Genomic DNA, 27,958 nt, shown 5'->3' with positions numbered 1-27,958 from the left:
CTGCTAGTCTTCACCTTCTGAGATAGTTTGGATACCTAGTAGTGTATTTTTTGTAATTAATAAATCGCCCTGAGGTAGTCTTGGATCTGAACTGGGACCTTAAACTGTACATGGACTCCTCCATCTATCAGAGGGTGTTTCAGTCTGCTGTAAGTTGCCTGAGATCAGGGCTTCATTATATGAATATATTGTAGGTGGAAAAATGAACTGCGTGTTCATTGTGAATTTCAATTTCAGTTACTACTGATCTGCATTTAGGGCAGTCGTCCATGTGGCAAATTCCCTCTCTGTTGTTTTCCTAGCCTTTTCTTAAATGATTGCAAAGAAATTGAAAAATTTATTGAACATCTCCCTTGGTAAGTTATTCCAATCCCTAATTCCCCTTCCTATAAACAAATATTTGCCCCAATTTGTCCTGTTGAATACCAGCTTTCTCTTCATATTGTGATCTTTCCTACTTTTAGAGACACCACTCAAACTTATTCGTCTACTGATGTCATTCCACACCATCTCTCTACTGACAGCTCAGAACATATCACTTAGTCGAGCAGCTTTTCTCCTTTCTCCCGAGTCTTCCAAGCCAAACTTTGCAATATTTTTGTAACGCTATTCTTTTGTCGGAAATCACCCGGAACAAATCGAACTGCTTTTCTTTGGATTTTTTCAAGTTCTTGAATCAAGTAATCCTGGTGAGGATCCCATACACTGGAACCAAACTCTAGTTGGGGTCTTACCAGAGACTTACATGCCCTCTCCTTTACATCTTTGCTACAACCCCTAAATACCCTCATAACCATGTGCAGAGATCTGTACCCTTTATTTACAATCATTGTCGCCATAAGACCTATCTGTGTCGGTGCGACGTAAAGCCACTAGCAAAGAAAAAAAAAAAAATATATTTACAGTCATATTTATGTGATTACCCCAATGAAGATCTTTCCTCATATTAAGACCCAAGTACTTACAATGATCCCCAAAGGGAACTTTCACCCCATCAACGCAGTAATTAAAACGGAAAAGACTTTTCCTATTGTGAAACTCGCAACCTGACTTTTAACCCCGTTTATCATCTGTCCATCTCACAACATTATCGAGGTCATTTTGCAGTTGCCCATCTTGTAACTTATTTATCTGCACAGAATAACATAATCCGCAAAAAGCCTTATATCTGATTCCAATTCTTTACAGATATCATTGATATACAGTATATAAGAAAACATAAAGGTCCAGTAATACTGCCTTCAGGAATTCCCCTCTTAATTATTACAGGGACAGATAAAGCTTTGCCTACTGTAATTCTCTGAGTTCTATTTTCTAGAAATATAGCCACCCATTCAGTCACTCTTTTGTCTAGTCCAATTGCACTCATTTTTGCCAGTAGTCTCCCATGATCTACCCTATCAAATGCCTTAGATAGGTCAATTGTGATACAGTCCATTTGACTTCCTGAATCCAGGATATCTGCTATATCTTGCTGGAATCCTAAAAGTTGAGCTTCAGTGGAATAACCTTTCCTAAACCCAAACTGCCTTCTATCAAACCAGTCATTAATTTCACAAACGTGTCTAACATAATCCGAAAGAATACTTTCCCAAAGCTTACATGCAATGCATGTCAAACTGACTGGCCTGTAATTTTCAGCATTATGTCTATCACCCTTTCCTTTATACACAGAGGCTACTACAGCAACTCTCCATTCATTTGGTATAGCTCCTTCATGCAAACAATAATCAAATAAGTACTTCAAATATGGTACTATATCCCAACCCATTGTCCTTAGTATATCCCCCGAAACCTTACCAATTCCAGCTGCTTTTCTAGTTTTCAACTTTTGTATCTTACTGTAAATGTCATTGTTGTCATAGGTAAATTTTAATACTTCTTAAGTATTAGTCACCTCCTCTATCTGGGCATTGTCCTTGTAACCAACAATCTTTACATACTGCTGACTGAATACTTTGCCTTTTGAAGATCCTTACATACACACTCCCCTTGTTCATAAATGATTCCTGGAATGTCCTCCTTGGAACCTGTTTCTATTTCAAAGTACCTGCCTATACATACTCTTCCGTTTTTCACTAAAATTTGTATGATACCAGGTTTGTTTCCTTTCGGTGAATATGCAGGTTATAACAGTTCTGGGCTATCTGGGAAGCTGTGCAGTATACACAAGCCAATAAATACCAGCATCTTCTGGTACGTACCAACTCTTGAGTTGTTTGTAGTCGATTGTTTCCTACGCCACTCTTCAATGCAGTTTAGTCAGATTGTGCAGTGTGAGCCTCGGAATTTTGTGTGGTTTCCACACCACATGGATATAGCAAATAAGTTGGTTGATAAGGCTGCATCGGGGAATGTCCCACTGCACCAATTTTCGTACTAGATTCCAGCTAATGATACTCTCTCCCACCTGAGACTTGCTTCAATGTCTCCTTCAAAGAGTGGCAGGCATTTCTGTCTCCACTGATAAACATTTAACACCAACATGTTACAATTGACATGTATATTTTGATTGTGTCATCCAATTGACTTTGCATTTTAACTCAGAATGTTGACGTTAACACTTTTAACATGTTGGCGTGTTTTCCACTCCAAGTGGAAAACATGTCGAGTCAATTCGTTGTTGGGAGATTTCGGCACAGCTTCGGCAACTTCCGTGCTGTTTCTATGCCAACAGATAGCCTAAACGACGAAAACGATGTGCTTCTCGTGAAGTAGGATTATAGTTATAACACTCCGCAACGCTCATCCTGTTAATTATCGGCTACAAATACAGTACGGGCATGCACGCGCACGTGTGTCGTTCTCTCTGCACTAGACTAAAATTTAGTCAGAAATGGAGTGGAGCAAGGAGATTTTATTTATTTTTTTATTTCATTTTAAAATGCTATTTGTTCGAGGCATCGACCTAGAAAGATCTTTTGCCCCTACTTGCAACATACTTGAGGAACCTGCATGTATTTTGTAAATGGCAGAAGTGTAAAGTGTTGAATGTGAGGAAAGGAATGTTAAGAACGACACAAACACCCAGTCCCCAGGCCAGGGATATTAATCATTTATAAAAACCCCTGATCCGGCCGGGACTCGAACCTGGGGCCGTCGGGTGACAGGCAGACAAGCTTCCCCCTAGACAGCGGGGCCGGACTAGAAGCAAGAAGATTACTCTAGACTTAATTAATGATATCATTGAAAGGCCTTGTTTGTGGGATATCCTATCAAACGAATACAGAGATAAAGTGAAGAAAGCCGACAGTTTCCAGGAACTATAAGTTATCTATAATTGTTCCCACGAGTGCATCGAAGAAAACTAGCATCCCTCCGTTCTCAGTACAGTTGAGAATTGCAAAAAGTTCAGGAAAGTTGGGAGCGGGATCGGGCGAAGTTTATACTTCAAAGTGGTTTGCTTTTGAAGCAATGAGCAGGATGAGGGGAGTAAATGTGCCTAATAAAACTGCATTTCTATATCATAACAAGAAGCAACAGTGGCAATAACAAAGGCCAAAATCCTCTTCATCTGAGTCCATTGTCCTTGTGTGAAAATTCTAGACACCACCTAATGTATTACCACAAATTGATATGATGAAGTACCTGTATATAAACAAATGAAGTAAAGTTTAACATGTTAATTAAGTGTGGACACAATGTTACATGAAACAGTATTTAACAGTTAACATGTAGATAGTGTCGCCTGTCAACATTTAACACTTTAAACATTTAACATGTTCTTGTTAAATGTTAATCAGTGGAGACTGGCCTTTAGATAAGAAAAATTCTGTCTGAAGCAAACTGTCTCGTGTCCATTTTCAGCCAGCGTGTTGTAGGTACGACATCGTAACTGGTGTAAAGCCTTCAATTATTATGTTTAATATATTTTAATTCTATTTTATTAAATGCTAAATTATCTTTTGTTAAATGCTAAACATGACTAATACATGGTTTCCCTGTAAGTATGTATTATAAATTTGTATAACCTCAAATACGCATCGGGTATAAGGTTAACCTCAAAATCTATATAGTCAAAAGCGATAGACAACTCTATAATGTTCATATATTAGATTTATTGTACAATAATCTCTATATATAAAATAGCTTGTCCTGACTGACTGACTGACTGACTGATTCATCATCTCTGAGCCAAAACTACTGGACATTATGAAATGAAATTTTGGGGATACATTCATATTAGGATGTAGGTGCTCGCTAAGAGAGGATTTTTGGATATTCCGTTGCTAAGGGGGTGAAAAGGGGGGGTGAAGTTTTAAAATGAGTGCACCTATATCTCAAAACTTTAAAAGTTTACAAATGTAAAAATTGGTATTTAGAATCTTCTTTGAAAATAAGGAAACGCGTATTTTTTTGTTTTCAGAAAATCTCAATAGGACGGGTGAAAAAGGGGTTGAATGCCTTTGATCGGGATACCGGTACTGTCTTATATCTCAGAAACTGAAGATATCACAGACCTGAAAATTGGTACTTTTGATCTATTTTAAAAATAAAGACACACATACTTTTTTGTTTTTGGAAAATTCAATTAATGGGAGGGGGGGAAAAGGGGGGTGAATTTTTAAAATGAGTGTATCTATATCTCAAAACTTCGAAAGTTTACAGATGTAAAATTTGGTATTTAGAATCATCATTAAAAATAAAGAAACACGTATTTTTTGTTTTTGTTTTCAGAAAATCCCAATAGGACGGGTGAAAAGGGGTGAAAAAAAGGGGTTGAATGCCTTTAATCAGGATACTGGTACTTATATCTCAAACTGTAGAAATTACAGACCTGAAAATTGGTACTTTTGATCTCTTTTAAAAATAAACACACATTTTTTTGTTTTTGGAAAATCCAATTAATGGGAGGGGAAAAGGGGGGTGAATTTTTAAAATGAGTGTATCTATATATCAAAACTTTAAAAGTGTGCACATTTAAAAATTGATATTTAGAATCTCCTTTAAAAATAAAGGAGCACATATTTTTTGTTTTCTGTAAATCCGAATAGGAGGGGTGTAAAAGGGTGAATAATGGGTTGAATGCCTTTAATGAGGATACATATATCTCAGAAACTGAGGATATTACAGAACTGAAAAATTTGTATATGGGATCTCCTTAAAAAATAAAGAAATGCGTATTTTTTTGTTTTTGAAAATTCCATTTATTGGCGGTTAAACAGGAGTGACATATTGGGGTGAATTTTTTGAAAGATTATGTCTACAGAATATCAGAGAAACGTAGAATGTTACAGACGTAGAAAGTCTTATTCGGAATCTCCTGTAAATGTAAAGAAACATAAGTGATTTGTTTTTGGAAACTCCTCTTAAGGGGAGCTAAAAAGTGGGTGAAATTTTAAAATGAGAATTTATACAGTATATCTCAAAAAACTGAACATGTTACAGAAGTGAAAAATGGTATTTTTTATCTCTATTAAAAATAAAGAAACGTGTATTTTTAGTTTTCGGAAATACCACTTGGGTGAAGGGGGGGGGGTAAAAGTGACTGAAAATTGTGTTGAATTCTTTTAATTAGGCTACAGTTATCTCAAAAGTGAAGATGTTATAGATGTGAAATTTGATATTTGGAATCTGCTTTAAAAGTAGAGAAAGACGTATTCTCGGAAAATCCAATGGCGGGGGGGGGGGGGGGGGGGGGGAGAGGTGAAAGAATTGAAAAATTGACTTAATTGTATGAGAATACTTACATCTATTAAAAATTAAAGTTGTTAGGGCCTACAGACGTGAAAATTGGTATTTGGATCTCCTTTAAAAACAAAGAAAAACGTGTTTTGGGAGGGCAAATCATCTTGGGGGCCGGGAGTGAAAAGGAGTTGAATTCCTTTCATGAGGACACATAAATCAATAACTGAAGAAGTTAGTTACAGTCGTGATGATTGGTATTTAGAAGATTCTTTACTATTAAAGGAACAAGTATTTTTTGCCGGAAAATTCACTTGGTGGGGGTGGAGGGGGGGAGGAGTGTGAAAGTGAAAAAAAGTGAATTATTTTAATCTCAAAAGTGAAGGTAATAGACTTAAACAATGGTGTTTGGAATCTCCTTTAAACATAAACACGCCTTCTTTTAGTTTTTTTTTTGGGGGGGGGGGGGAGGTAAATAAACTTTATGGCGGTGGGGTGTAAAAGGAGGTTAGACCAATTGATTTTACTGTTCATAATGTATTTATAAGGAGCCTCCGTTGCTCAGGCGGCAGCGCGCCGGCCTCTCACAGCTGGGTTCCATGGTTCAAATCCCGGTCTCTCCATGTGACATTCGTGCTGGACAAATCGGAGGCGGGACAGGTTTTTCTCCGGATACTCCGGTTTTCCCTGTCATCATTAATTCCAGCAACACTGTCCAATATCATTTCATTTTGTCATCCACTAATCATAGCCACAGAGGAGTGCGACAGGTTTCGGCTGCCGGCACAATTCCTATTGTCACCGCTAGATGGGGCTTTATTCATTCCATTCCTGATTCTGTCGAATGACTGGAAACAGGCTGTAGATTTTCGATGTACTTATTCTGATCATAAACCGATCATTTTTTAATCTTTCCTGGGTTAGTTTTCAAGAGCCATCTTTTCCTTCGGAGAACGTTCTTAGATTACAGTAGATTCTCCTGGCATATAAAATAAAAATTTAAACACATTTGAAATAAATTATAGGAATGAGATTGCCCGTCCAATTTTTCGCCTCCATAATAAGGTCAATAATGCACGGAAGTATGTCATTCGTATGGCCAGATATCCCGCACACTTGCCTATGCGCGACAATGGTGCTGGTCACATTCTCAACAATGACAATGGCAGCAGATGTAATTTACCGGCAAGTAGCGGTCTTGCATCTTGCTTGGGGTCCAGATCATCTATAATAATAATAATAATAATAATAATAATAATAATAATAATAATAATAATGTTCTGGACCGTCGTCAAATGTGCGGACCGCGCTGGAAATGGGTCCTGGACGGGTAATGACTACCATTGCAGTCCGACCGCGGGTTCACTATCGCCAAGGCACCCAAGACGACACCACGCTGGATCTCCTGAAGGATTTGATCCATATTAAAAATGCTTATAGGAAAAGATGGCAAAGATTTAGGGACCCAACTGACCGGGTGAAATACCTCTACTTAGCTCGGAAAGTACGAAATCGATTGCTGGAAAGAAAGATTTTAAAATGGGAGGAAACTTGCCATAATGTATTAGAAAACGAGTGAGATCACGAATTTTGGCGGATTCTCTCAGAAAAAGTCAGATCGCGAATTTCGGCGGATTATATATAAAACAATAAGCATTCAATTATAAATTTCAATATAATACCGTAGCGAAGCACGGGTATCTTGCTAGTTTGGTATATATGAAGGGTTCTGGAAACTTACTGTAAGGTTTATTATCTAGATACATGTAGAGACGTTAGGAATGTTTGAGCAATTTCTGTGTATTGGTAAACAGTAAACGAAAGTTCGAGCTGGATCCATTACTAGAGTACTCCATTCGACTAGCTGGTCGATTGATGTTTCTAGTGTGTTCCATTAGTGTGTTGTAAGAACCCTTCCAGAAATCGATAATTCTAGAGGGTTGATTGAACAGTGTAAGTGTGTGTGTGTATATATATCGAACTGTCAGTCAGTGTTGGACTCGAAGGCAAGTGATGGACTGCGAGTAACTGTTTGGCTCCGAGGTGGAGTCAGCGAGTTCAAGAGAGAGTATGTTATAGTGCGCGAGTCATTGTTGTTGATGTCTGTACTTGTCAGAATCGACTTAAGAGATTCCGCTATTAAGTATTGTAGTGTCACTTGCTAGTGTGTATAATTGTGTGTTTTGACTTACAGTGACAATAAAGTAATTTATATATGGAAGTGAACGTGTTCTCGTGTGATATTTATTTCCGTCAAATAAAATTGCATTTGAGAATGATAAGCGTAGGTTTAATACCTTGTTATAATCACAATTGAATATATTACTTAGAGGTACATTGCAGCATAGAACCTGAGATAAAAGGAGATTTTGTCATCCATATTCCTTTAGAGGTATATTGTCCTACGTGGACTTCAGATATGCTTATTCGTAGTAGCTTTGTATGAAAGCAAAATGGACCACCACCCAACTCCGCTTATGAGTTTGCTTCGCCAGATATAGACATTCAGTTGTCACTCAGTCAAGTGAGGTTATAGTAGTGATGTTACAGTTTCTTAATAATCTAAACTGTGACTTTTCAAATAAGTGTGTAATGAGGGCAATATAATGAATGCTCGTTCACATAAAATAGTCTCTCTCGCCATGAAATCTCTCATGTTATTCAAAATGGTAAATACACCAAATATCCATGTTTGTATTATGTACACATCAGTAGTACAGTGTAAGGAATGAACCTAGCATCACCCAGTAATAGACTAAAATAGAATATATTGTTGCTGCCAGGACAAAACCTTCTTTGTGAAATATTTTGGCTGGTAAGGTTCTGTCATCTAAGGTGCAATATTGTGTGAATGTTGTCCAGGCATTCTCGCTCTTCATAATGTATGTGCTGCGGGTCAGTATATCTCCAAAAATGTTACCACATAGGAGATTTTGTCCCGGCAACGACGATATTCTTGTTTTCAGATACGAAGAGAGGGAATAAAATTTGGATAGTTGTGTTTGAAGTGATACCAGCACAAAATATAGATATAAACCTTCAAGATGCAGAAAATATCACGTTGAAAAGTATTGATAAGCAGCCATTTCTAATGTGTCAGTGTGTTTATTTACAAGTTAATGCAAGACACAGTGGCAGTTCTTTACTACAAATCTGAAGACACCACTTTCCAAATAGTAGACTTAGAAACCTGCACAGCATCCCAAAGTGACTTTACCAGTGCAGCTGGAAGTGTGATATCACAATCCAATTGCAATTCAAATAAAAAATACAAGAATGTTGTGGACTTACTGCAATTTTTACCATCATACTGCCATGCTTACCGCAAAACTTTACCTCATTCCACCAGTGGGGTTTATTATCCTGCCAATGAGAATAATTTCTGAGCTTTTACATAATATTCTTCATCCTTAATATAAACTTTCATTATCGGTATTGAATAAATGCAAGTTCCTTTGTTTTCAACAACACTGACATGGGTTCTATTGCCTTTATTTGAAGATCAATTGACAAATGTCTGAGTAAAGAGTCCAGAGCCTGTTATTAAATAGTTTTAAAACAATATTTCAATCCTTGGACTACACCTGAAATAATGTTGCCCAGTATGTGCATGAATACTAAGAAAACATGTACTGCTTTCTTACTGCTCTGTCCAGCTAATAGATTTTTTGAATAGTTACTTTAACTGTCTTTCCTGTAAAATTACTAATATGAGACTTACGATACTTTACTTCTGGCATACAGAATTAAGCGTACAATGAAAACATGCCAGACTTGTCTTTGGGCTTCCCAGAAAGCTGTCTTACTGGCAGACAGCCTTCTGGACAATTGTATACTGTTGCTTATTGAGGACTCCTACCCCCATTGTGTACTTGCAGTGTACACAACTGACTGTAGTGCACATTCTAATAGAGGTTGTAGATATGAGCAATCTTCAGCTGAAACTGCACTTCAGTAGTACTCGGAGCCATCTACTGTTATAGCCGGAAGGTATGCTTGGCCACACTGTACCTATCTGTCAAGTGGAGGCTGAAAGAAAAGGGAGTGTGTCAGACACTGAAGGACTTCACACATATTCACTACATTATACCAACATGATGATTATAATAAATGCACAGTCTTCGTAAAATGATACTGAGAAACCCACACATCAGTGAATGCATTCACTGAAGTTAGAAATACACCTTTTACATGAAGAAAAACAAAACCCTATAAGAACAGTATTCCCAAGTTCAATTATTGTGGAGCATTCACAGCTTCCTCCACTTAATGTCTTTATCCTCACTCCTGATATAACTTGTGTTCTTCACATGCTCTCTATAATTATTTAAGATAACATTGGAAAATGTAGACAAACAATCTATCAGACAATTATTGTCATGTCCACAATGAGTGCATTCAAACCAGACCTATTCATTTTCTTCTCTTCCTAAAGCAGCTCTGGATAGAGAGGAGAGAAATTCTTTTGGATTTTCACAATCCAGGTACCTAGTCTTCAGATATCAATAAGGTAAATATTCCCGTCAATGTTATGCAGACACATACAACACAGTCTGACGGCACCACTAACCCACCTGAGTTTTTCAAAATAGGGTTCATCTGTTTCATTACTCTGCAGGAGACCTACACATTTGTCACAGCTTATCCTTCTGGATATTGTTCTTACTGTATACCCAGAAATGTATATTACCCCTGACATCTCAAAATGCCCACCAAAAACTTCACAGCTGTGAGCTTGCATCCGGAAGATAGTGGGGCTCAGACACTGTTGGCAGCCCTGAAGGTGGTTTCCCATGGTTTCCCATTTTCACACCAGGCAAATGCTGGGGCTGTAGCCTAATGAAGGCCACGGCTGCTTCCTTCCCACTTCTAAGCCTTTCCTATCTCCTCATCATAAGACCTATGTGTCGGTACAATGTTCAGCCAATAGGAAAAAAAAGAAAGGAACTTCACACGATAAGAGTCTATTGTTTATTACTTCCATATTGGGCCTAACATCACCTGTCTATATGGAATCAAACATTTCTAATTACCTACAACCAAACTGCACTTTCCCATACTACTACTACTACTACTACTACTACTACTACTACTACTACTACTACTACTACCACCACCACCACCACCACTGCAAGCCTACAACACCCTTAATCCTAATTTTCATCTCACTTTCTAGGACTTCAAGTGTAGTAACATAATAGTTAAAACCACTAAGCTGTCAGTACTTCTTTCTAAGTTATCACTTCGGAACTTCCTTAACAGTGCAAAGTTCAAATTGTTCCCTTAAAAATATGAGGCAAGACGAAATCTCTGTGCTTTCACTGATTACTTCACAAAACTGAGCTTGTTGAACATTTTTAATACATTTCTTTGGACACATTCAACACTAACACTACTAGGAGTGGCTCCTATATAATTTAATAAATATTCATTTTGTTGAGACCACTTGGATATTTTACCATCAGCTAAACATGTCATTTCTTTTACAGACACCTGATAGCTATTACCATACACAGTGACATTCATATCTTGGTGATAAGCAGCTCGATTTGTCCTGGGTGATTTCCGACAAAAGAGTAGCGTTACAAAAATGTTGCAAAGTTTGGGCTGGGAAGACTTGGGAGAAAGGAGACGAGCTGCTCGACTAAGTGGTATGGACCTGCATTAGGAAGAATCTCCTTAGGTTTAGGTGGTAGTATAGTCAAGTTGGCTTTACTATTACAAATTTTATCCCCTGTTGAAAAACTTTCATGTGTGAAATGTTTTATGCACACAACTGAATCCTTCCCAGGTTCCCAATTACCCCGTTTAAAGTGACAAATCCATTTTTGTTTTAATTCCTCGTTTGAAGGAAACTTAAATGAGGTAATGAAACTTTTTTTTTTTTTTTTTTTTTTATGCTACAGTTGCTACGATACTGGGAACACAACATTCCTGGGCATCTGCAATTACACAAAACTTTTTATTAGTAACCCAAATTCAGTCTGCGCATTCACAAATAATAATATTATTGATTTAAAGTCCCACATACTACTTTTACGGTTTTTGGGAGACGCCAAGATGTCAGAATTCTCTCCTGTGGGAGTTCTTTAACGTACCAGTAAATTTACCAAAACGAGGCTGACTTATTTGAACACCTTCAAGTACCCCTGGGCTGAGTTGGGCTGAGAAAGAGGACTCTACAGTCTACATTACGCATCCCTGCTGCACCTTCATATTATTTCGATAATAGGCTCTACGTATGATAGTTCAGTCACTTGTCTTGTTATATATATATATTTGAACATATCCGTAAAAAATTAAACAAAACACAAGACGAAGTTCACTACACATCAGCATATACGGTTAGCTGCCGCGCTTTCACCTTGGCCTCTGCTGCACATTGCCAAACTTACATGACTCCGGCTTGTAACTGTAGTCGGTTATGGTGTTACCTCATTCTTTTGTCATGGGAGGTTGGTACACCTAGTTGTTAGTACACAAGTACATTATATGCACAACTTTTATAATTTCAGTTTAAATAGCAAATTCAGTGTAGCTGAAAATGTCCCAAATAGGGATGAAATCTGTCCTACAAAAAAAATTAAATGATTGTGTATTTTTAGTGATCTGATAAATCATTGTGTATTGAAAAGGTGGAAATTATACATTTCTGAAGGAGTGATCATTAAACGTCAACAAGGATCGAATATGAAATTTGTTACGTGCAAGGCAGGTCATCTATTCATTTTAGAGATTGCAATGGGAGCACTATTACTAGTAATACAAAGAACCATGTTTGCCTTTCTAAATTTTCTTTAGGTAGAATTTATCTAACATTTTTAGACTATACCCTCGTAGTCGGAAATTGAACTGACAATTGATGACCAGAAGAGAACTGCATGGATCATGCTGTGACTTGCCATTTTTAGAATCGTCTGCGATGTTTTTATGGTCTGGTCAACAATGGAACTGAAAAACTTCCTCAGCATGATATATCTCGCTGAGGATGTTGTAGGAGCTTGAGGAGATGGTTCATCGTTGCTGGATTTTAAACTGAGGAAGGAGATATTCATTATCAGATAAATTTTTATATTTTCTGAATTCTGTAGACTGCAAAGACCAAGTGAAGAGTTTTCATGAAATGAAAACCCACAGCCTGTTTGCAGCCATTCAACCTGATCAGGAATGGAATGAATGATGCTCCCATCTAGTGGCAAGGATAGGAATTGTGCTGGCTGCCTAAGCTTGTCTCATGTGGGTTGATGATTAATGACTGACAGATAATAATTTTGTGTGGCTATTTCTAGCAGAGTGCAGCCCTTGTAAGGCAGACCCTCCGATGAGGGTGGGCGGCATCTGCCATGTGTATGTAACTGTGTTATTGTGGGGGGGAGGATAGTGTTGTGTGTGGTGTGTGATTTGCAGGGATGTTGGGGACATCACATACACCCAGCTCCCAGGCCATTAGACTTGACCAATGAGAGTTAAAATCCCGACCCGACCGGGAATCGAACCAGAGACTCTTTGAACTGAAGGCCAGTACACTGACCATTTTGCCAACGAGTCGGACGACTGACAGATGAAATGAAATGATATTGGAGAGTGTTGCTGAGAATGAAAGATGACGGGGAAAAACCAAAGTACCTGGAGAAAAACCTGTCCTACCTCCACTTTGCCCAGCACAAATCTCACATCAGGTGACCAGGATTTAAACCACAGAACCCATGGTGAGAGGCCAGTGCACTGCCACCTGAGCCATGGAGGCTCTGAAGAATTCTTATATTGTTCAGTATTAATAAGCATTTAGGCTATATTGCTAAGTTATATGGAAAGCGTAATAAAAACACGTTTATATCATTAACTTTCAAATATAAAATAAAGGAATAAAATAGAATCTTGGTCTTGACCTATTTAATAGGCCTGAATGTAGATTTATGCTTTTCAATACCTCTGTTCTGAAGTTGGAATTGATAATGTTGCGAGATATAAAGTGTGAGTGTTAAAATTTTTACATTAACAGTTTGTAATTAACCTTTATGGAGATTTATGTTGGTGTAATGTCCCACAGAGCCACTTCGTGCACCACACCTTTATTCCTATAAAATACAAATTAAAAGAATTTTGAAGTCTTTGAGGAAGTTAACTGCCTTGCCAGCAATGAGAGTTCAAGACTAGTAGACTTTCTTACAGTTGACGAAAACCAGAAATTAGGTTTTGTCATTGACCTATTACTTCAGAACAGCCTCAGCTGGTTGACTAAGAAAAGAAAGGCATCTATGAACCTACAGTGGTAGATTTTAAGAAGCAGCACTTTTTGCAGAAAGTTACTGTCCAGGTTAATGATTCACAGCTGCGGAACAAGCCAGTATTATTTTAAAACTTTTGTAGATTTTTTCTTTTCCCATACAGGTCTTGCAAAGCCATCTGTATAGTCTGAATAAAGGAAATATCCATAATCTAGACAATTATCTAGATAAAGGACAAAGCTTACATGAAAATTAGATTAATAATTACAAGGGTCATTTAAAAGGTCTATAAATGATACATATACCATAGCAAAGCCTACTTAATAATAAACAATTGTATCAGGCAATAATTTTGAAATCCATGGGGAATTCCTCATAGGACAAAGATATAGCTAAGAGTGTAAAGGATTTCTTTTACTATTGCCAACGATCCTTTCAGAGCTAGTAACCCAATGTCCTTAATAAACTGGCTGTGAAAATTAAATTTCTTACAAAAGTTGTGAAATGTGTAATGGTGAATTAGCCTGAAGTTCATTTAAAATTTTTATTTTTATTTTCATTGTTACTTATGTTCATTGTAGCATCTTTGTAATATACAGTTACTTTATTTCGCCTCTGGTATTCTTTGTCTTCTGGCAATCCGCAGTGACAGAAAGAAGAAATGGGAATAAAAATGTAATTAACATATGAAGCATTTTTTTAAACAGAAATTCTTCTAATCTGTTCTCTTATTTTATATGTTTCATAGGTAAAATATGGCGATTTATTGCCAGCAGATGGCATATTAATCCAGAGTAATGACCTGAAAGTTGATGAATCCTCCTTAACCGGTGAATCAGATCACGTCAAGAAGGGCGAATCATTCGATCCCATGGTATTATCAGGTAAGTGAAAGTGCCAAAATTAGTTTCACATTCGTGAAAGTGGACGGACTGTGTGAGTTGCAGTGCGGTTAGGGGCGCGGCTGTGAGCTAGCATCCGGGAGACAGTGGGTTCGAATCCCACTGTCGGCAGCCTTGAAGATGGTTTATCGTGGTTTACCATTTTCACACCAGGCAAATGACCTTAGTCTTAGTTAAGACCACAGCCGCTTCCTTCCAACTTCTAGGCCTTTACTGTCCCATCAGCGCCATAAGACCTATCTGTGTCGGTGCGAAGTAAAGCCACTAGGGAAAAAAAAAAGTGGACGGGTGGATGGTAGTTCAGTTTCCAAACACACAAAATTCATGTCAGGAGGACGTCTAGTTTCGGCTAATCTGTTGCTGATTTTATTCTTTCTTTAATTTTGGTCTGTTATGCTGAATAATAATTACAACATTAAATGCATATCTTCTATGTCCTAGATGTTAAATAAGAAATAATTTTAAACCATTTTACACCTAAAACAAAATATTCCTACATCACTGTTCGACGTACAAAGTAAGAATTTCACAGGTTGGTTGCATCTATGCTCTAGATGTTAAATAACGTACAGTTTTAAAACATTCAATTTTTATGGTGTTCAAATAAGTATTAGATCCGAAAATAATTATTCCTCCAAAACCATTTCATGTATGAACTGAGGATGTATTTTATAGGCTAGCCGACAGTGGACTCTCCAAAATTTTAAACTTTGAAAGACAACTTTCAAATTAAAACTGTAGTATGGGCTGTAGTATGGGTATCTTGCTAGTACTGAGAAAACTTAAAAAAAAAAAAAGCTTGAACCAATACATCTACGTAACTTTAATTTGGTAAAATATGTGTTTATTTGTAACTAAATGTGAAACATACATTTGGTAAAAATAGAATAAAAACTGAAGTAGTTTCAAAATTCAGCCATAACTCCCCTTAATATTTTTCACAGAAAAGAAATCTGATTTATTTACGGAAAGATAGATCTGTGGAATTGGTACAAAATTGTCGGATTATATGAATTTAGCATTGTAATGAACCTCTGTGGTGTAGTGGTTAGCGTGATTAGCTGCCATCCCCAGAGGCCTGGGTTCGATTTCCGGCTCTGCCACAAAATTAGAAAAGTAGTACAAGGACTGGAAAGGGTTCCACTCAGCCTCGGAAGGTCAACTCGGTAGAGGGGATTTGATTCCCACCTCAGCCATCCTCGAAGTGGTTTTCCGTGGTTTCCCGCTTCTTCTCCAGGCAAATGCCAGTGTGATAACTACAGTATGGCCGCTTCCTTCCCTCTTCCTTGCGTATTCCTTCCAATCTTCCCATCCTCTACATGGCCCTTGTTCAGCATAGCTGATGAGGCCATCTCAGTGAGGTACTGGTCCTCATCCCCGGTTTGATCCCGATCAAATGTCTCACACTCCAGGACGCTTCCCTTGAGGTGGTAGAGAAGGGATTCCTTGCAGAGTCAGGAGGGTGCACCATGGAAGGTAAATTATTAAATGATAATATAATAAACAACAACAAGGAACTTGAGAGAAGTTATTAATATCTGCTTTAATAATGACTTGCATCACTGTCATTCTCAAGGTGTTAGTTATACTTCTGGTATTATTTCTCAATACTTACTTCATTCAGTTCTCTGCCAGTATCCATTCATCTTTCCTTTCTTTATCATGTTTAACGCGATAAACTTTACACTAGGATCGCTATAATGTTCCTAATTATGGCAGTTCACAATACAACAGTGTCATTTAGCATGAGGAGGACATTTTCATATTGCCTCTATATGTGAATTACATGTTGCAACTGTTACTTCTATAATAGATTTTTTAACACCAGAGACTATATTTTGAATTTTTGTGACGGGTGAGATTTAATTTTTAAGAGTGGTGTTTTGGAAGGAAATAAAATTTTCATCCTCTATGCAGTTATAGGCAAATAAATCTTTCTGTCAAATGACACCACAGTCGTGCATTAGTTAAACCAGCATGGCTTGCACGCCCCCTCACTGTTTTGCCACTTTTAGCGCTAGTAGTCGCTTGCATGTTCCCCATTTCACTTTCTGATTCAGTCTCTCCACACTTTACCTGTATCATCTTGTCTACACCCTTTTCCACATTCAGGAGTTTATCAAAGTAATCAATCTTTTCCTTATCTGCTCTGGTAGTGTTATCTGTTCTTTTTTCCCTTTCACCTGCTTTCTGTAGACTTTCTTTTCTCTTCCTTCTTAAAAATCCACCACTGTACATATAGTCTTCCAACTCTCGTTTAAATTCTTTCCAGCTTTTATTCTTTTCGTCACTTACTGCTTTCTTGTACTTTTCTTTTAATTTCCTGATATTTTCTTCTACTTTCTTACATTTTATACCTATTCCATAATAACCATACTTTCTTATATGCTTCTCTTTCTTTTACCCTTTCATTCTTTCACTCTTTGAACTATTCTGTCATGAGCACACTTTGCACATCTTACAAATGCCTTGTTGAACATGTCCAGTTCTACTTCTATACTTTTCACCTCATTTCTGGAATTGTTCCAGTTTATGTTGGTATTTTCCATGTACTTGCAACTCCTTTAATTTCCCAAGCATATAATATACACTTTAAAATTACAGATTATTTAATAGCATTTGTTTGTCCTTCATTACAGAGTTAAAGATCACAGTAACTAGTTCCTAAGTAGTCATGTCTTGTACAGACACGTTATGAATTTACACTCTTGTAAAATGGTCAAGTATCCTTTCTGACAAATTGGGCAGTGGAGGATGCTGAGATTACTAATCCAAACTTTCTTGAACATGCAGGATGTGATGTACCCAGTACTACGTTTCTGTATGCCTTTATCTCCAGAAAATATCCAATTATTGGTAGTAGCTGTGTAGAAGCCATTTGGAAAATACAGGAGACTTATGTTTTAATCAGTAGACTACTGTATTTTTTAAACTTAGGATAGAATTATCATTCTTCATCTAAAAAAAATTTATAAACATCTTTTAATATGAACTTAATTTCCTGTGAGCAGAGTAGGAATATATTGTGATGAACTTCTTTCTGGAGAAAACTACATAATTTAAGGAAATTTAAAATGCACTCCTCTTCTTTTTTTTCCGTTCTGTCTTGTGATTCTAGGAACACATGTGATGGAGGGAAGTGGAAAAATGCTTGTTACAGCAGTAGGAGTGAACTCTCAAGCTGGAATTATTTTCACGTTGTTGGGAGCTGCTGTGGACCAACAAGAAGCAGAAATCAAGAAAAGGAAAAAAGGTTACAGTTAATTTACTAGTGTGGATGCATGTACTGTTACTATTATAATGGATAATTTCATTAGCATGACCTTGTAATGTTTAACACCATAGATATTTTGAATTTTTGTGATGGGTGAGATTTAATTTTTATGAGTGGTGTTTTGGAAGGAAATAAAATTCTTATCCTCTATGCAGAGGTATTAAACATTAGTCTTGAGGGGCTTAAAAAAGCTTACAGGACAGCCAAACATCATTTTAAAATATGTTTATATGTTATCATATAAACATATTTTTTAACATTAATGACCTTAGAATTCCAGTGTACAGATATTAGTTATGTGTTCAGATAGGTAAAATAATCTGTAATCTGTAGTTTGTAGCACCCTTGTATATTTATTGCATTGAAAATGATACCCATATTTTTTGTAATTAACTGTGGTCTGGCATGTTTATTATTATTATTATTATTATTATTATTATTATTATTAAACTGGAAATTATCAATGATCATAATAATTTCTCTTGGAACTTAGAGTAGCAGTGGGGGTAATATTTTACGAAGTATGAGGGGAAATCTATTTTGAACAATAGTGCACAGCTCTCCTTCCAGTCAGTATTTTGCTGCTAGCTCTGCAAATGGGAACTAGGGGAGCAGTTCTGGCAGTTGCAGAGGGGTTATCTGTGAACTATTATGTTTAAAGTCCCTCGCTATATACATGTGCGCTGAATTTGCTATATGTTATGGTGGTGTCCCTTACATGGCTAAATATTCTTGCCTTCTGCCCTTACCCCCTTCCTTTTCTTAGCTTGTTTTAGTAATTACCTACTTTTGGAAGTGAATTGTAACTAGGAATGGAGATTTAGAATGCAGTTAAAATTGATGGATGTAAATAATTTCATGCATGCAAAATGGGATGAATTAGTAAAGCATGAATGATTCTGATGGAGGTTAGAACATCAGGGAGGTTGTTGTTTATTTCCAGTTTGAGTTCTTTCATTAGCAAATATAATATTAATTATATTAATTAATATTAATGTATTCTGCAGCAGATTATTAGGTTGAATTAGCATTGTTGCCCGGTACAATCAGTAGTTGCCTTACATATTTCTTAGGAACAATTCTGTGAAAGATTTGATTTTACTACAAGAATATGGGCAGTGGATAGGAGTAAAGCAAGCATGTTTGTTTGCCTAGTGTGGCAGACTAGATAGGAAGGATTTGGCTTCATATGGGTTATGTTTGCATTAGCAAGTTTATAGCTGGAACACAGATGCAAATTTAAAGAACCCAGACACATTCCCTCTTTGTCCTGCCTCCTGTTATTCATTATCCTCAGATTTTGCAGTCTTTTCTGTGTTTTTTCCAAACCAAAGTTCTCTGCATGGGTTGTGTGTGTTAGCTTGACTCTTAAGTCGGTAATGAAAGCTACCAGCTATCTTTGAGAGTAATGCCCTTTAAATCAATAACCAGTCAGTCATTGGCTTTGTGTAATACAGGTTGTCCTATAACTGATTTTCAAATATAATTTTTCTGACCAAGTGAGTTGGCCGTGCGGTTTAGGGTCGCACAACTGTGAGCTTCCATTTGGGAGATAGTGCGTTCAAACCCCACTGTCTGCAGCCCTGAAGATGGTTTTCCATGGTTTCCCCATCTTCACACAAGGCAAATGTCTGTACCTTAATTAAGACCATGGCCATTTCCTTCCCACTCCTAACCCTTTTCTTTCCCATCATTGCCATAAGACCTATCTGTGACAGTGCAGCATGAAGCAAATTGTAAACAAAAATCTGATTGTTAGACTGATCTCCAGAAGACCCCTTCCATTCATTCTGTTGCAGAGTTAATGATTGGTACTATCAGTGATATCTTAATGCTAGTCCTCTCTCAAAGTTACAGGCACGTGAATTGAATCTGCAATCTAGTGTGTGTTAAGATTTAGTGTTCAATATTACTTAAGAAAATAATGGCCCATTACTGTCTTGGAACCTGTTTCCTGCTCTCCAGAGAATTTTAGTCGAATTGGTAGTTTTTCATTTGGGACACTGCATTCAACCTCATGTGCTTGTGTTAGAAGCTGGCTGGGGAATACTACTGTGAAGAGAAAGAGGAAAATGGAAACTGGCAAATACACAGACCTCTTTTTTTTTTTACTTCTATTCTCCATCTAGAAAGGGATTGATAATTCTGATCCTGTAATATTTCTTTTTTCCTGTGTACTATAAGGTATGCTACCTTGTAAGTTGTCTTCATTGCATTGTAAATGGGTGTTAAAACCTCTTGCTGATTGGTATGTGGAGTTCACCTTCACATTATTAGAGACACAGCAAATGGTTCACTTGCCATTGTAGCAGTATCCAGCAATGATTATGAAATCCTTGGAAAACATTCCTGGCATTCTTTAAACAATGTTTGATAATTTTTTGTCTTTAGGGTGGTAATAAATCAAGCAGGGGTTGTTACAGTCACTGAGGCACACATATGCTTAGTCTAATGTCACAACATTTTTCCATCTGTCCCCTGCCAGACAGCCCTCGTACAGCTTTCTTGCGTTAATGCGACGTTCCGAAATGTGACGAGGCAACAGTCGCAGGTCATTGTTGATTATGGTGTTAACTGTTGAAACAGACATCCCAAACTTATGTGTGATATTCCTTTGGGGGACAGGGTTACCACCTGAGACGAGGGCCTTCACTTTCCTCACCACTTCTGGTGTACAGCTGGTGGCTGGTCATGGATTTCCCTGTTTTTCCCTCTGGAATTAAGCCCAGTCAGCCTTTCCCTTTTTTCATTCAATACAGCACTGATCCTGTTCTTTGATATCAAGAAATCATTCTTCTTGCACATTCCTTGGATTGCAGAATAGCTATATATAGCATAGGAAAGGGCTGTTATGTAGCCCTCCCAGTAAGGGTCAGTCCACTTCGTCATCATTCCAGCTAATGTTACAAAACTCTGCACACACGTTCTTAGTACTGACATGAATCATCACTCCCCATTTTGACATGCCCAAGTTGATAACAGCGCCGCCAGCGACCTTCAATCTCATCAGCAGAGATCCCGAATGTCCTTCTGTATCATGGCACATTAATTAAGACCTTCTTGAAATTGGATGAATTTTAATGAAACCCTTCAGGTTAGCTTCTAGTATATCTGGCATGAATTTTTAAAAACAAAATTTACATGCTAAATTTTGTATTTATTTTTGTAACTTTATCCTTTTACCTCCTCGTGTAAAAGTTTATATAATCCCACCACAACCTTGATTCACCTTCTGTAGGTTATGGTTATTTTATATTAATTCATTAAGAGAATGGTTTGTAACAAAAATGGTCCATGGGCCACAGTAACTGTCTAAAAATAAGGGTATTATTCATGTCCACTTAATGTCATGTTGTAAATGGACTGTTATTATCTTTGTTGCACATTGGACTATTATCATTACTGCCATGCAAGTTCTGGCAACTGTAGATTTTGTAATGTGGAACTACATTCTCTCAACCCTGTTCTAATCTTAGTAAAATGCTTATATTATGAGAAATATTACTGAATTTCTGCTGAGTAGCGTTTTAATAATTTAGATTTTCTACTATCCTCCAGTTACTCTCATTTATGTGTAGTAGAGAAAGTTCTAGTATAACAATTTTCCAGTGTGGAACAAGTATTATTTAAGCCGAATTTGTTGATTGATATGTGTTTGTAATACTAATGAATTTCCTTTTGCATGATTCCCTCACCAGAAGCTAAGAAACAGCGGAAGAAGAAGAGCCTGACAGGTGAAATCCTTTTTATTTATTATTTATTCTTTTTGGCAACCTCTTCAATTGCTTTGATCTGAGCAAGCAATCATTCATTTATGCATTAATTCGATCCAGTAATACTAGAATTGAAAATTTCTTTACGATACCACTCTATATTACAGGTTAAACAGTCTGATAAGGTTATTTGTTTGGCTCGTATGTCAACAAAACCTCTGGTATAGTTCATACGAACCTCTCCTCCTCTTCTAAAATAAATGGAGCATCAATTGTTGTTTAAGTGGTCATTGCATTTCTGAAGTAAATGGTGTAAATACAAACCCCCCCAGCACAACTTGATTGCTTTCTTTCTGCCTCGTGTTAATTCATAGTGGAGATGGTACACTTTTATTTTGAATGATGAGGATGATGATAATAATAATGGTGATAATAATATAATAATAAGGCTAATAATAATAATAATAATAATAATAATAATAATAATAATAATGGCTATGTCTATAGGTATTATGAGTGCATTTGTTATATTTCTTATGTTGTGATACAAAGTGTATATATAGGTTGGGCTCGAGGGGGGGGGACCCGCACCACGTTGTTGATGTTCCTCTTTAACAAAAGTAATGTCGGATGCTACATTCTTCTTGTTCTATGTTCTTATGAAAGTGTGCTTTAGACATGTGAAATTGTTTCTGACGATTAGTTCTTACGTATATAAGCTTATCTCGTAGCAGTTGCATATTAAATAGCTTGCTGTAGTGGATGACTTTAGATTTATCTTATCAGGGAACTTCCCTTCATGAGAATTTTCACTGTTCAGTTTGAGGAATAAAGTAGTACTGTATCAAAATTTGTGATCTTAATTTAATCTTAATTGAATTGGTTGCTTTTGGAGCTTAGGCTTAGCAATCAGAATAACAGCTGAACAATCACACATCAAAATTTACTACCACTGTGGTGAATGTTGTATTGTACTGTGAAATTTTTCACTCACCAGTAGTACTAAGATTTGAAGGAACTCTCAAATTACAAAATAAAAAATGTGTACACATGAGACATTTAAGGAAACATTAATAAAGGGCACATGTAGGAAAGGACTTCATAAAATAAAGTGAAATTCAAACAGTGAAATTACGCTATAGCCTGTAAGGCATATAACGAGAACCCTGCTATAATGGCAGTTTTTGTCTGTCCCTTCAAAATTCCTATGCATTCCTGTGTATTATTCGGTTAAAACGAGAGCCCTATCACCGACGGATCCGTTATTGCAAGTGATTAAACGTGCACTTTTTTTTTTTTTTTTCTGTTACCGATATTTATGCATCCCAGTGATTATGTTGCATGCGGTCGATCATCTTCGCTATATCCACTAGCGAGCGCTCTCGTCATCATTTGAAAGAGATGTCGGAGTCTATTAGTAATACCAGTCGACTGCTGTTCCGTAAGGCAAAATCGAAATGAAAGAGAACATGTTTTTGTAATAAACGCGCAAATAATGTGGTCGATAGCAGCTGTTAACTCGTTAGAAATAAAGGCTGAAATAAACGATCGCTCAATTTGAATGTTATATACTGAAATTAAGTAAGAATGTGATACACCTCAAGATATGGCAGAGTACAACACTGCTTTCAGAGGACAGTTCATATTTTCTCGCATCTAGTTAAATTTCGGAAAGACTATTCCATTGTAAATTTTTAGCGAGGTGGTTATCATTTCTCTATATGCACAGCTGGCCTGAGTGGCTCAGACGGTTAAGGCGCTGGCCTTCTAACCCCAACTTGGCAGGTTCGATCCTGGCTCAGTCCGGTGGTATTTGAAGGTGCTCAAATAAGACAGCCTCGTGTCGGTTGATTTACTGGCACGTAAAAGAACTCCTGCGGGACTAAATTCCGGCACCTCGGCATCTTCGAAGACCGTAAAAGTAGTTGGTGGGACGTAAAGCAAATAACATTATTATTATTATTATTATTATTATCTATATGCGCATAAAATGTTTTCTTGATACACGGTTAGGTTAGGTGACACCGTTTGAAGAAGAAAACTGAAACGCTTGCCACAGAAGTCTCTGGAGTGATACTAGGTTTTTTCAGAATGAAATTATACACTTTCACGTAGTATCGGATTTTGAAAAATAACAAACAAGTAACTGTAGTGTGGATATCGTCTGCGAAAACACAAGTTTTGTACAAACTGATTGCAGTTTTATACTGATTTTAATGTATATGGGTTTTTCCCTACTTTAATGAAAATCGGATGTAACGACAGTCTGCTATAGTGAGTAAATTTTTCGCCATTGTGAATTCTTGCTATAACGGGCTTCTTATTTATATAAGCTTTAAAGTCATGTTTCATAAGTTAAAAGTATCATTTTGTTTTCATTCACAATGAAGTTACAGTAAAATAGCTTGGGCACTGTCATCTGGAGACTATTGATTGTTATTCTTAGAAGCATTCATTGTCCTTCAGATTTCATTTTGCATGTCTTTACTTGCAATGCTCTTGTGGTGATTTCCTCATTTCTTCACATCTACAGTGTACAGGTAATCAAAACAAGACCTCATAGCATGTTTGTGACAGTTTCATGTTTGATTTAAGCAATGCATAGTATGTATGTGCGTTCCAATTTATTAAATATTGTAGATAACGGTATAGCTGTAAGTATTACTTGGTTATTTTGTTTTATTAAACTTCTTAGTAATGTTATGCCTTTCATATAAATATAATTGGCATTACATTTAGATTAGATACAGTATTTCAAATGTCTTTGGAAGAGGGTTTAAGACTCCCTGTTTATCATCATGTCCATTGTTACTTTATTTCAGCTGATGTACAGCATATTGTAACTGTAGTCTGAGAGAGCTTTTCCAGTGATAAGAATTTGAAAATCACGAGCGGCCTTGGGACTTGAACCCAACAGTTGTAGAAGTGTACAGGAAGCCAGTGTTCATTTCTTGTGTCTTGGCTATTGCCGAGGAAGAGTTATGCCCAGTTGGAGAGAATCCAGTCTTCACTTTTGTCCTATTTTGAGATGCCTGCTTTGAAATAGAAATAATTTTGTAATACCATAAGTAACATCCAAGATTGTTTTGAATTTAAATTTCTTTAGTCTCTTGATTGTATACTGCTGGATGTGTAATGGCATCTTAAGGAATTCTGATACTTTTATGAATATAAAGGACAACTCACATTGCCGTTCACATGTGTAGTGAAAAAGATTTCTCTCTAAGAAGTCTCTCTGAAGTTCTTGCAGTTCATTGTCAGAGGTGTTATATTTTTGTTTGAAAACCATGAAAATGTTAGTGGGATGTAAAACCAGTAACATTGTTATTGTTAAAGGATACAATGCATTAAGTGGATCATGAAAAAATCTCTAGGAATATTACACAAGTAAACAAAACTCAAAGTTAATGAACAGGAAAACTATGGAGCACTGACAGTGCAATTATTACTTAATGCTAGTTTGACTTCTTGCTTGAGTTTGAGCCTCCTTGCCTCATTAATTTTACATTGTAATAAAATTTGAAATTAATGGATAAGATATCACTTGTTACACAAAGCTTGTGAAATTATTCTTTAAATGTAGCAGTGAGAAATGAGAAAGAAGAAATTTAAATTTAAAACTTGGTTGAGGACATGTCATTCTCCTTGAGTTGCATTTTAACATTTTATTCTTGTGGAATAAAATTAGCAGAAATTATGAATGGCATAAATGATGTAATACTTCAGATGGGTTAAATCAGATTATTATATCATGAAACTATGCAATGAAATGTCATCAAGTAGTGTTGAGGTGAAGTTAAATTGTTATATAACCTCTGTATCTGGAAATTTTATGGATAATGGGCAGATCTGGTGCATTAATATTGAAGTAATCATAATGAATTCTTGTGGATCTGGAATGTATGGGTTAAATCATGCTTAGATATATTCATCTTTTCTAAAGAATATTATACACTGTGGCATTATAATGGGTGAGTCGAGGGCAAACTAGGCTGTGACTTGTTGGTTTTATGTTTATTCACTCTTTTTGGCCTGAGGGAATGACTTAAGTTACATTATAGCCTTGTATAGATGCTAAATTGTGTGAAGTGGACGAGACTAGGAACAGTCAAAAGTTTGAATCATAAATTCATTTTCTTGGTCTGTGTAACATCTATGAACTATGAATGAACGTGAATTATAAATCCAAAATCTGAAATGTTGTGACTAGTCGTCTTTTCCTCCCCATATTTATGCTTACGTTATCAATACTGTGATATCAAAATTATTTTTTATTTATAAATGTGTATTGCATGGTTAGTATATAGAATTGATGTATGAAAATTTCCACTCGCCTTATATTAAAAATATGGAAGTTATCTCCCAGTATGTAAATATTAGTACCATACTTCATTTGACAGCTTAGGGAGTTGAAGAAATATTTCTTCCTTCTGATGTTGGTAGGTTTGAAAAAGCTGTTGCTTCTTGTGTGAAAAGTTTTTATGTTGCCTACGAACAATTATCTCTCATGGAGTCCTAAAGTGTCTATAGAATGCCTGTAGTTCAGGGTCAGAAGTAGTCTATAACACCAATAAATGCTGTACGTCCAGAGGTTCACGAGTACTTGATAGTTTCAGTTTAGGCAGGGGTTGTTCTTCATTCTCATCCATATTTTTGTCCTTGATGGTAGGAGACAGGAAATTGCTAGCGATTTCTTCCTCTATCTGGATCTGGTAGCCTGGGTCACAGTCTTCTCTATCTAACCACTCGTGAATATCTTTTTAGAGTGGGCTCTGTTTCACCGGCTGCTAACAGTGACTGAAGTTAAACAGTGACTTCACAATCCCCCAAATTATACTCTACATCTTTGTCAAAAAGAAGTTTTTTCGAGCTGTTGACAAGCATGAAGTTTTTACTTCATTCAAAGCAGAAGCCCTGTTAAAAATTGTTGACTTGATGTTGTAGATGCAAATGTTCTCCAATATTCTTTGCCCTCACACGTCTTCCTTGTCCTGAGTTTCCTCCAGTACCTCTATCAGTATGAGAAACCCCTTTTGTACAATCTTTTGCTTGCCAAAATAACACCTTGGTCCATTGGTTGTGGTATTAGGAGGCAGTGCCAGGCACTTCATTTTTCATTCACTGCTATGCATCTTCGCAGTTAGATTGGCTTGAGCATTGTCTACAAGCAATATAGCCTTGATGTCATTAGGGGTAATCTACAGATCTTCAATTTGGAATCCTCGTATTTCATGAACAAACTGTTTTTGTAAAAAGTCCATTAAGATTTCTTAGGTGAACTATGCACTTCTAGAATCTGTATAATGCACAGGTAATGTACCTGTGTGTTAATGTTCTTAAGCACATGAGGCAGGCAAGATTTGCAGACTATAACTCATTTAAGGTGATCACTTCCATCTATATTTGTAAACAATGAGGCCGAAAGTTTTGCTTTGCTAAGTTTTCGACCTGCTACAATGCCCTCACGCTTACAAGCTTGCGTGTTTTCAGGTAACGAGCGACAAAACAGTGCGGTCTACTCAGCATTGTGTAGTTGAGCACGTGTTAATCCTTCTTCCTTGATTAGTGTGTCATGTTCTAAATGGCTCACACTAGCTTTATCAGCGCTTAGTGCTTCACCAAACACTCTTGTTTACAATACTATGCAAGTTGCGGAAACAATAGAGCCAGCCATCGCTAGCTTGAAATTTAATGTTCATATGCTTAGCAAGTGTCTCAGCTGCCGACTGAAGCTCCACACCGTGAACTGCTATCACAATGCACTGCACGTATTATTTATGTACAGTATTTCTCAGATTTTTATCACCAGGCAACTTCAGTAGTTTTCTACTGAAAACTGTTGTTTCAACATCACATTGCACAGCAACCTTCTTTAGTTTTTCATTGTTCTTTGTTATATTTGAAACGGTTAGTCTTGCTATGCCGTATTCTTTATACATATTTGCCACAGAAGCACCAGACTCTAACTGTTAAATAAGTTTAAGTTTCTCTGCAACGCAACACTTGAAGAAATGCACTTTCCCTTGGTCCATGCCATTGTTATGCATAAGCTTCGCTTGACTGGCAGAGACAAATGGCCAAGAGACACTGGCGCTGGCATGGTATGGTGCTTGTGTTTAGCGCAAGTGGTAGGATAAGACGGTAGTAGTGCTGCGGTGCAAATTTTCCACCAGCCCCCTTGGGTTACCTGTAAAGTTTTAGCCTGCCAGAATATTT

At 36.9% G+C, this 27,958-nt stretch overlaps 1 protein-coding gene across 8 annotated transcripts in view; it reads left to right on the top strand.

The window, feature by feature from the left end:
• The window catches only part of PMCA (plasma membrane calcium-transporting ATPase 3), a 1,641,549-nt gene that overhangs the window by 1,028,939 nt on the left and 584,652 nt on the right, over positions 1-27,958 (top strand). For 7 of the 8 annotated variants that reach the window (XM_067141188.2, XM_067141187.2, XM_067141184.2 and 4 more), the window contains 3 exons: positions 14,602-14,737; positions 17,874-18,008; positions 21,728-21,763. In XM_067141188.2, the coding sequence (XP_066997289.2) occupies positions 14,602-14,737; positions 17,874-18,008; positions 21,728-21,763 (307 nt within the window). The remainder of the gene's footprint in view (positions 1-14,601; positions 14,738-17,873; positions 18,009-21,727; positions 21,764-27,958) is intronic. The other variant, XM_067141186.2, reaches the window with a different exon arrangement.

The sequence above is a fragment of the Anabrus simplex genome, chromosome 2 (assembly GCF_040414725.1).
Source record: "Anabrus simplex isolate iqAnaSimp1 chromosome 2, ASM4041472v1, whole genome shotgun sequence".
Lineage (NCBI taxonomy): Eukaryota > Metazoa > Arthropoda > Insecta > Orthoptera > Tettigoniidae > Anabrus > Anabrus simplex.
This window is presented reverse-complemented; position numbering and strand designations above follow the sequence as displayed.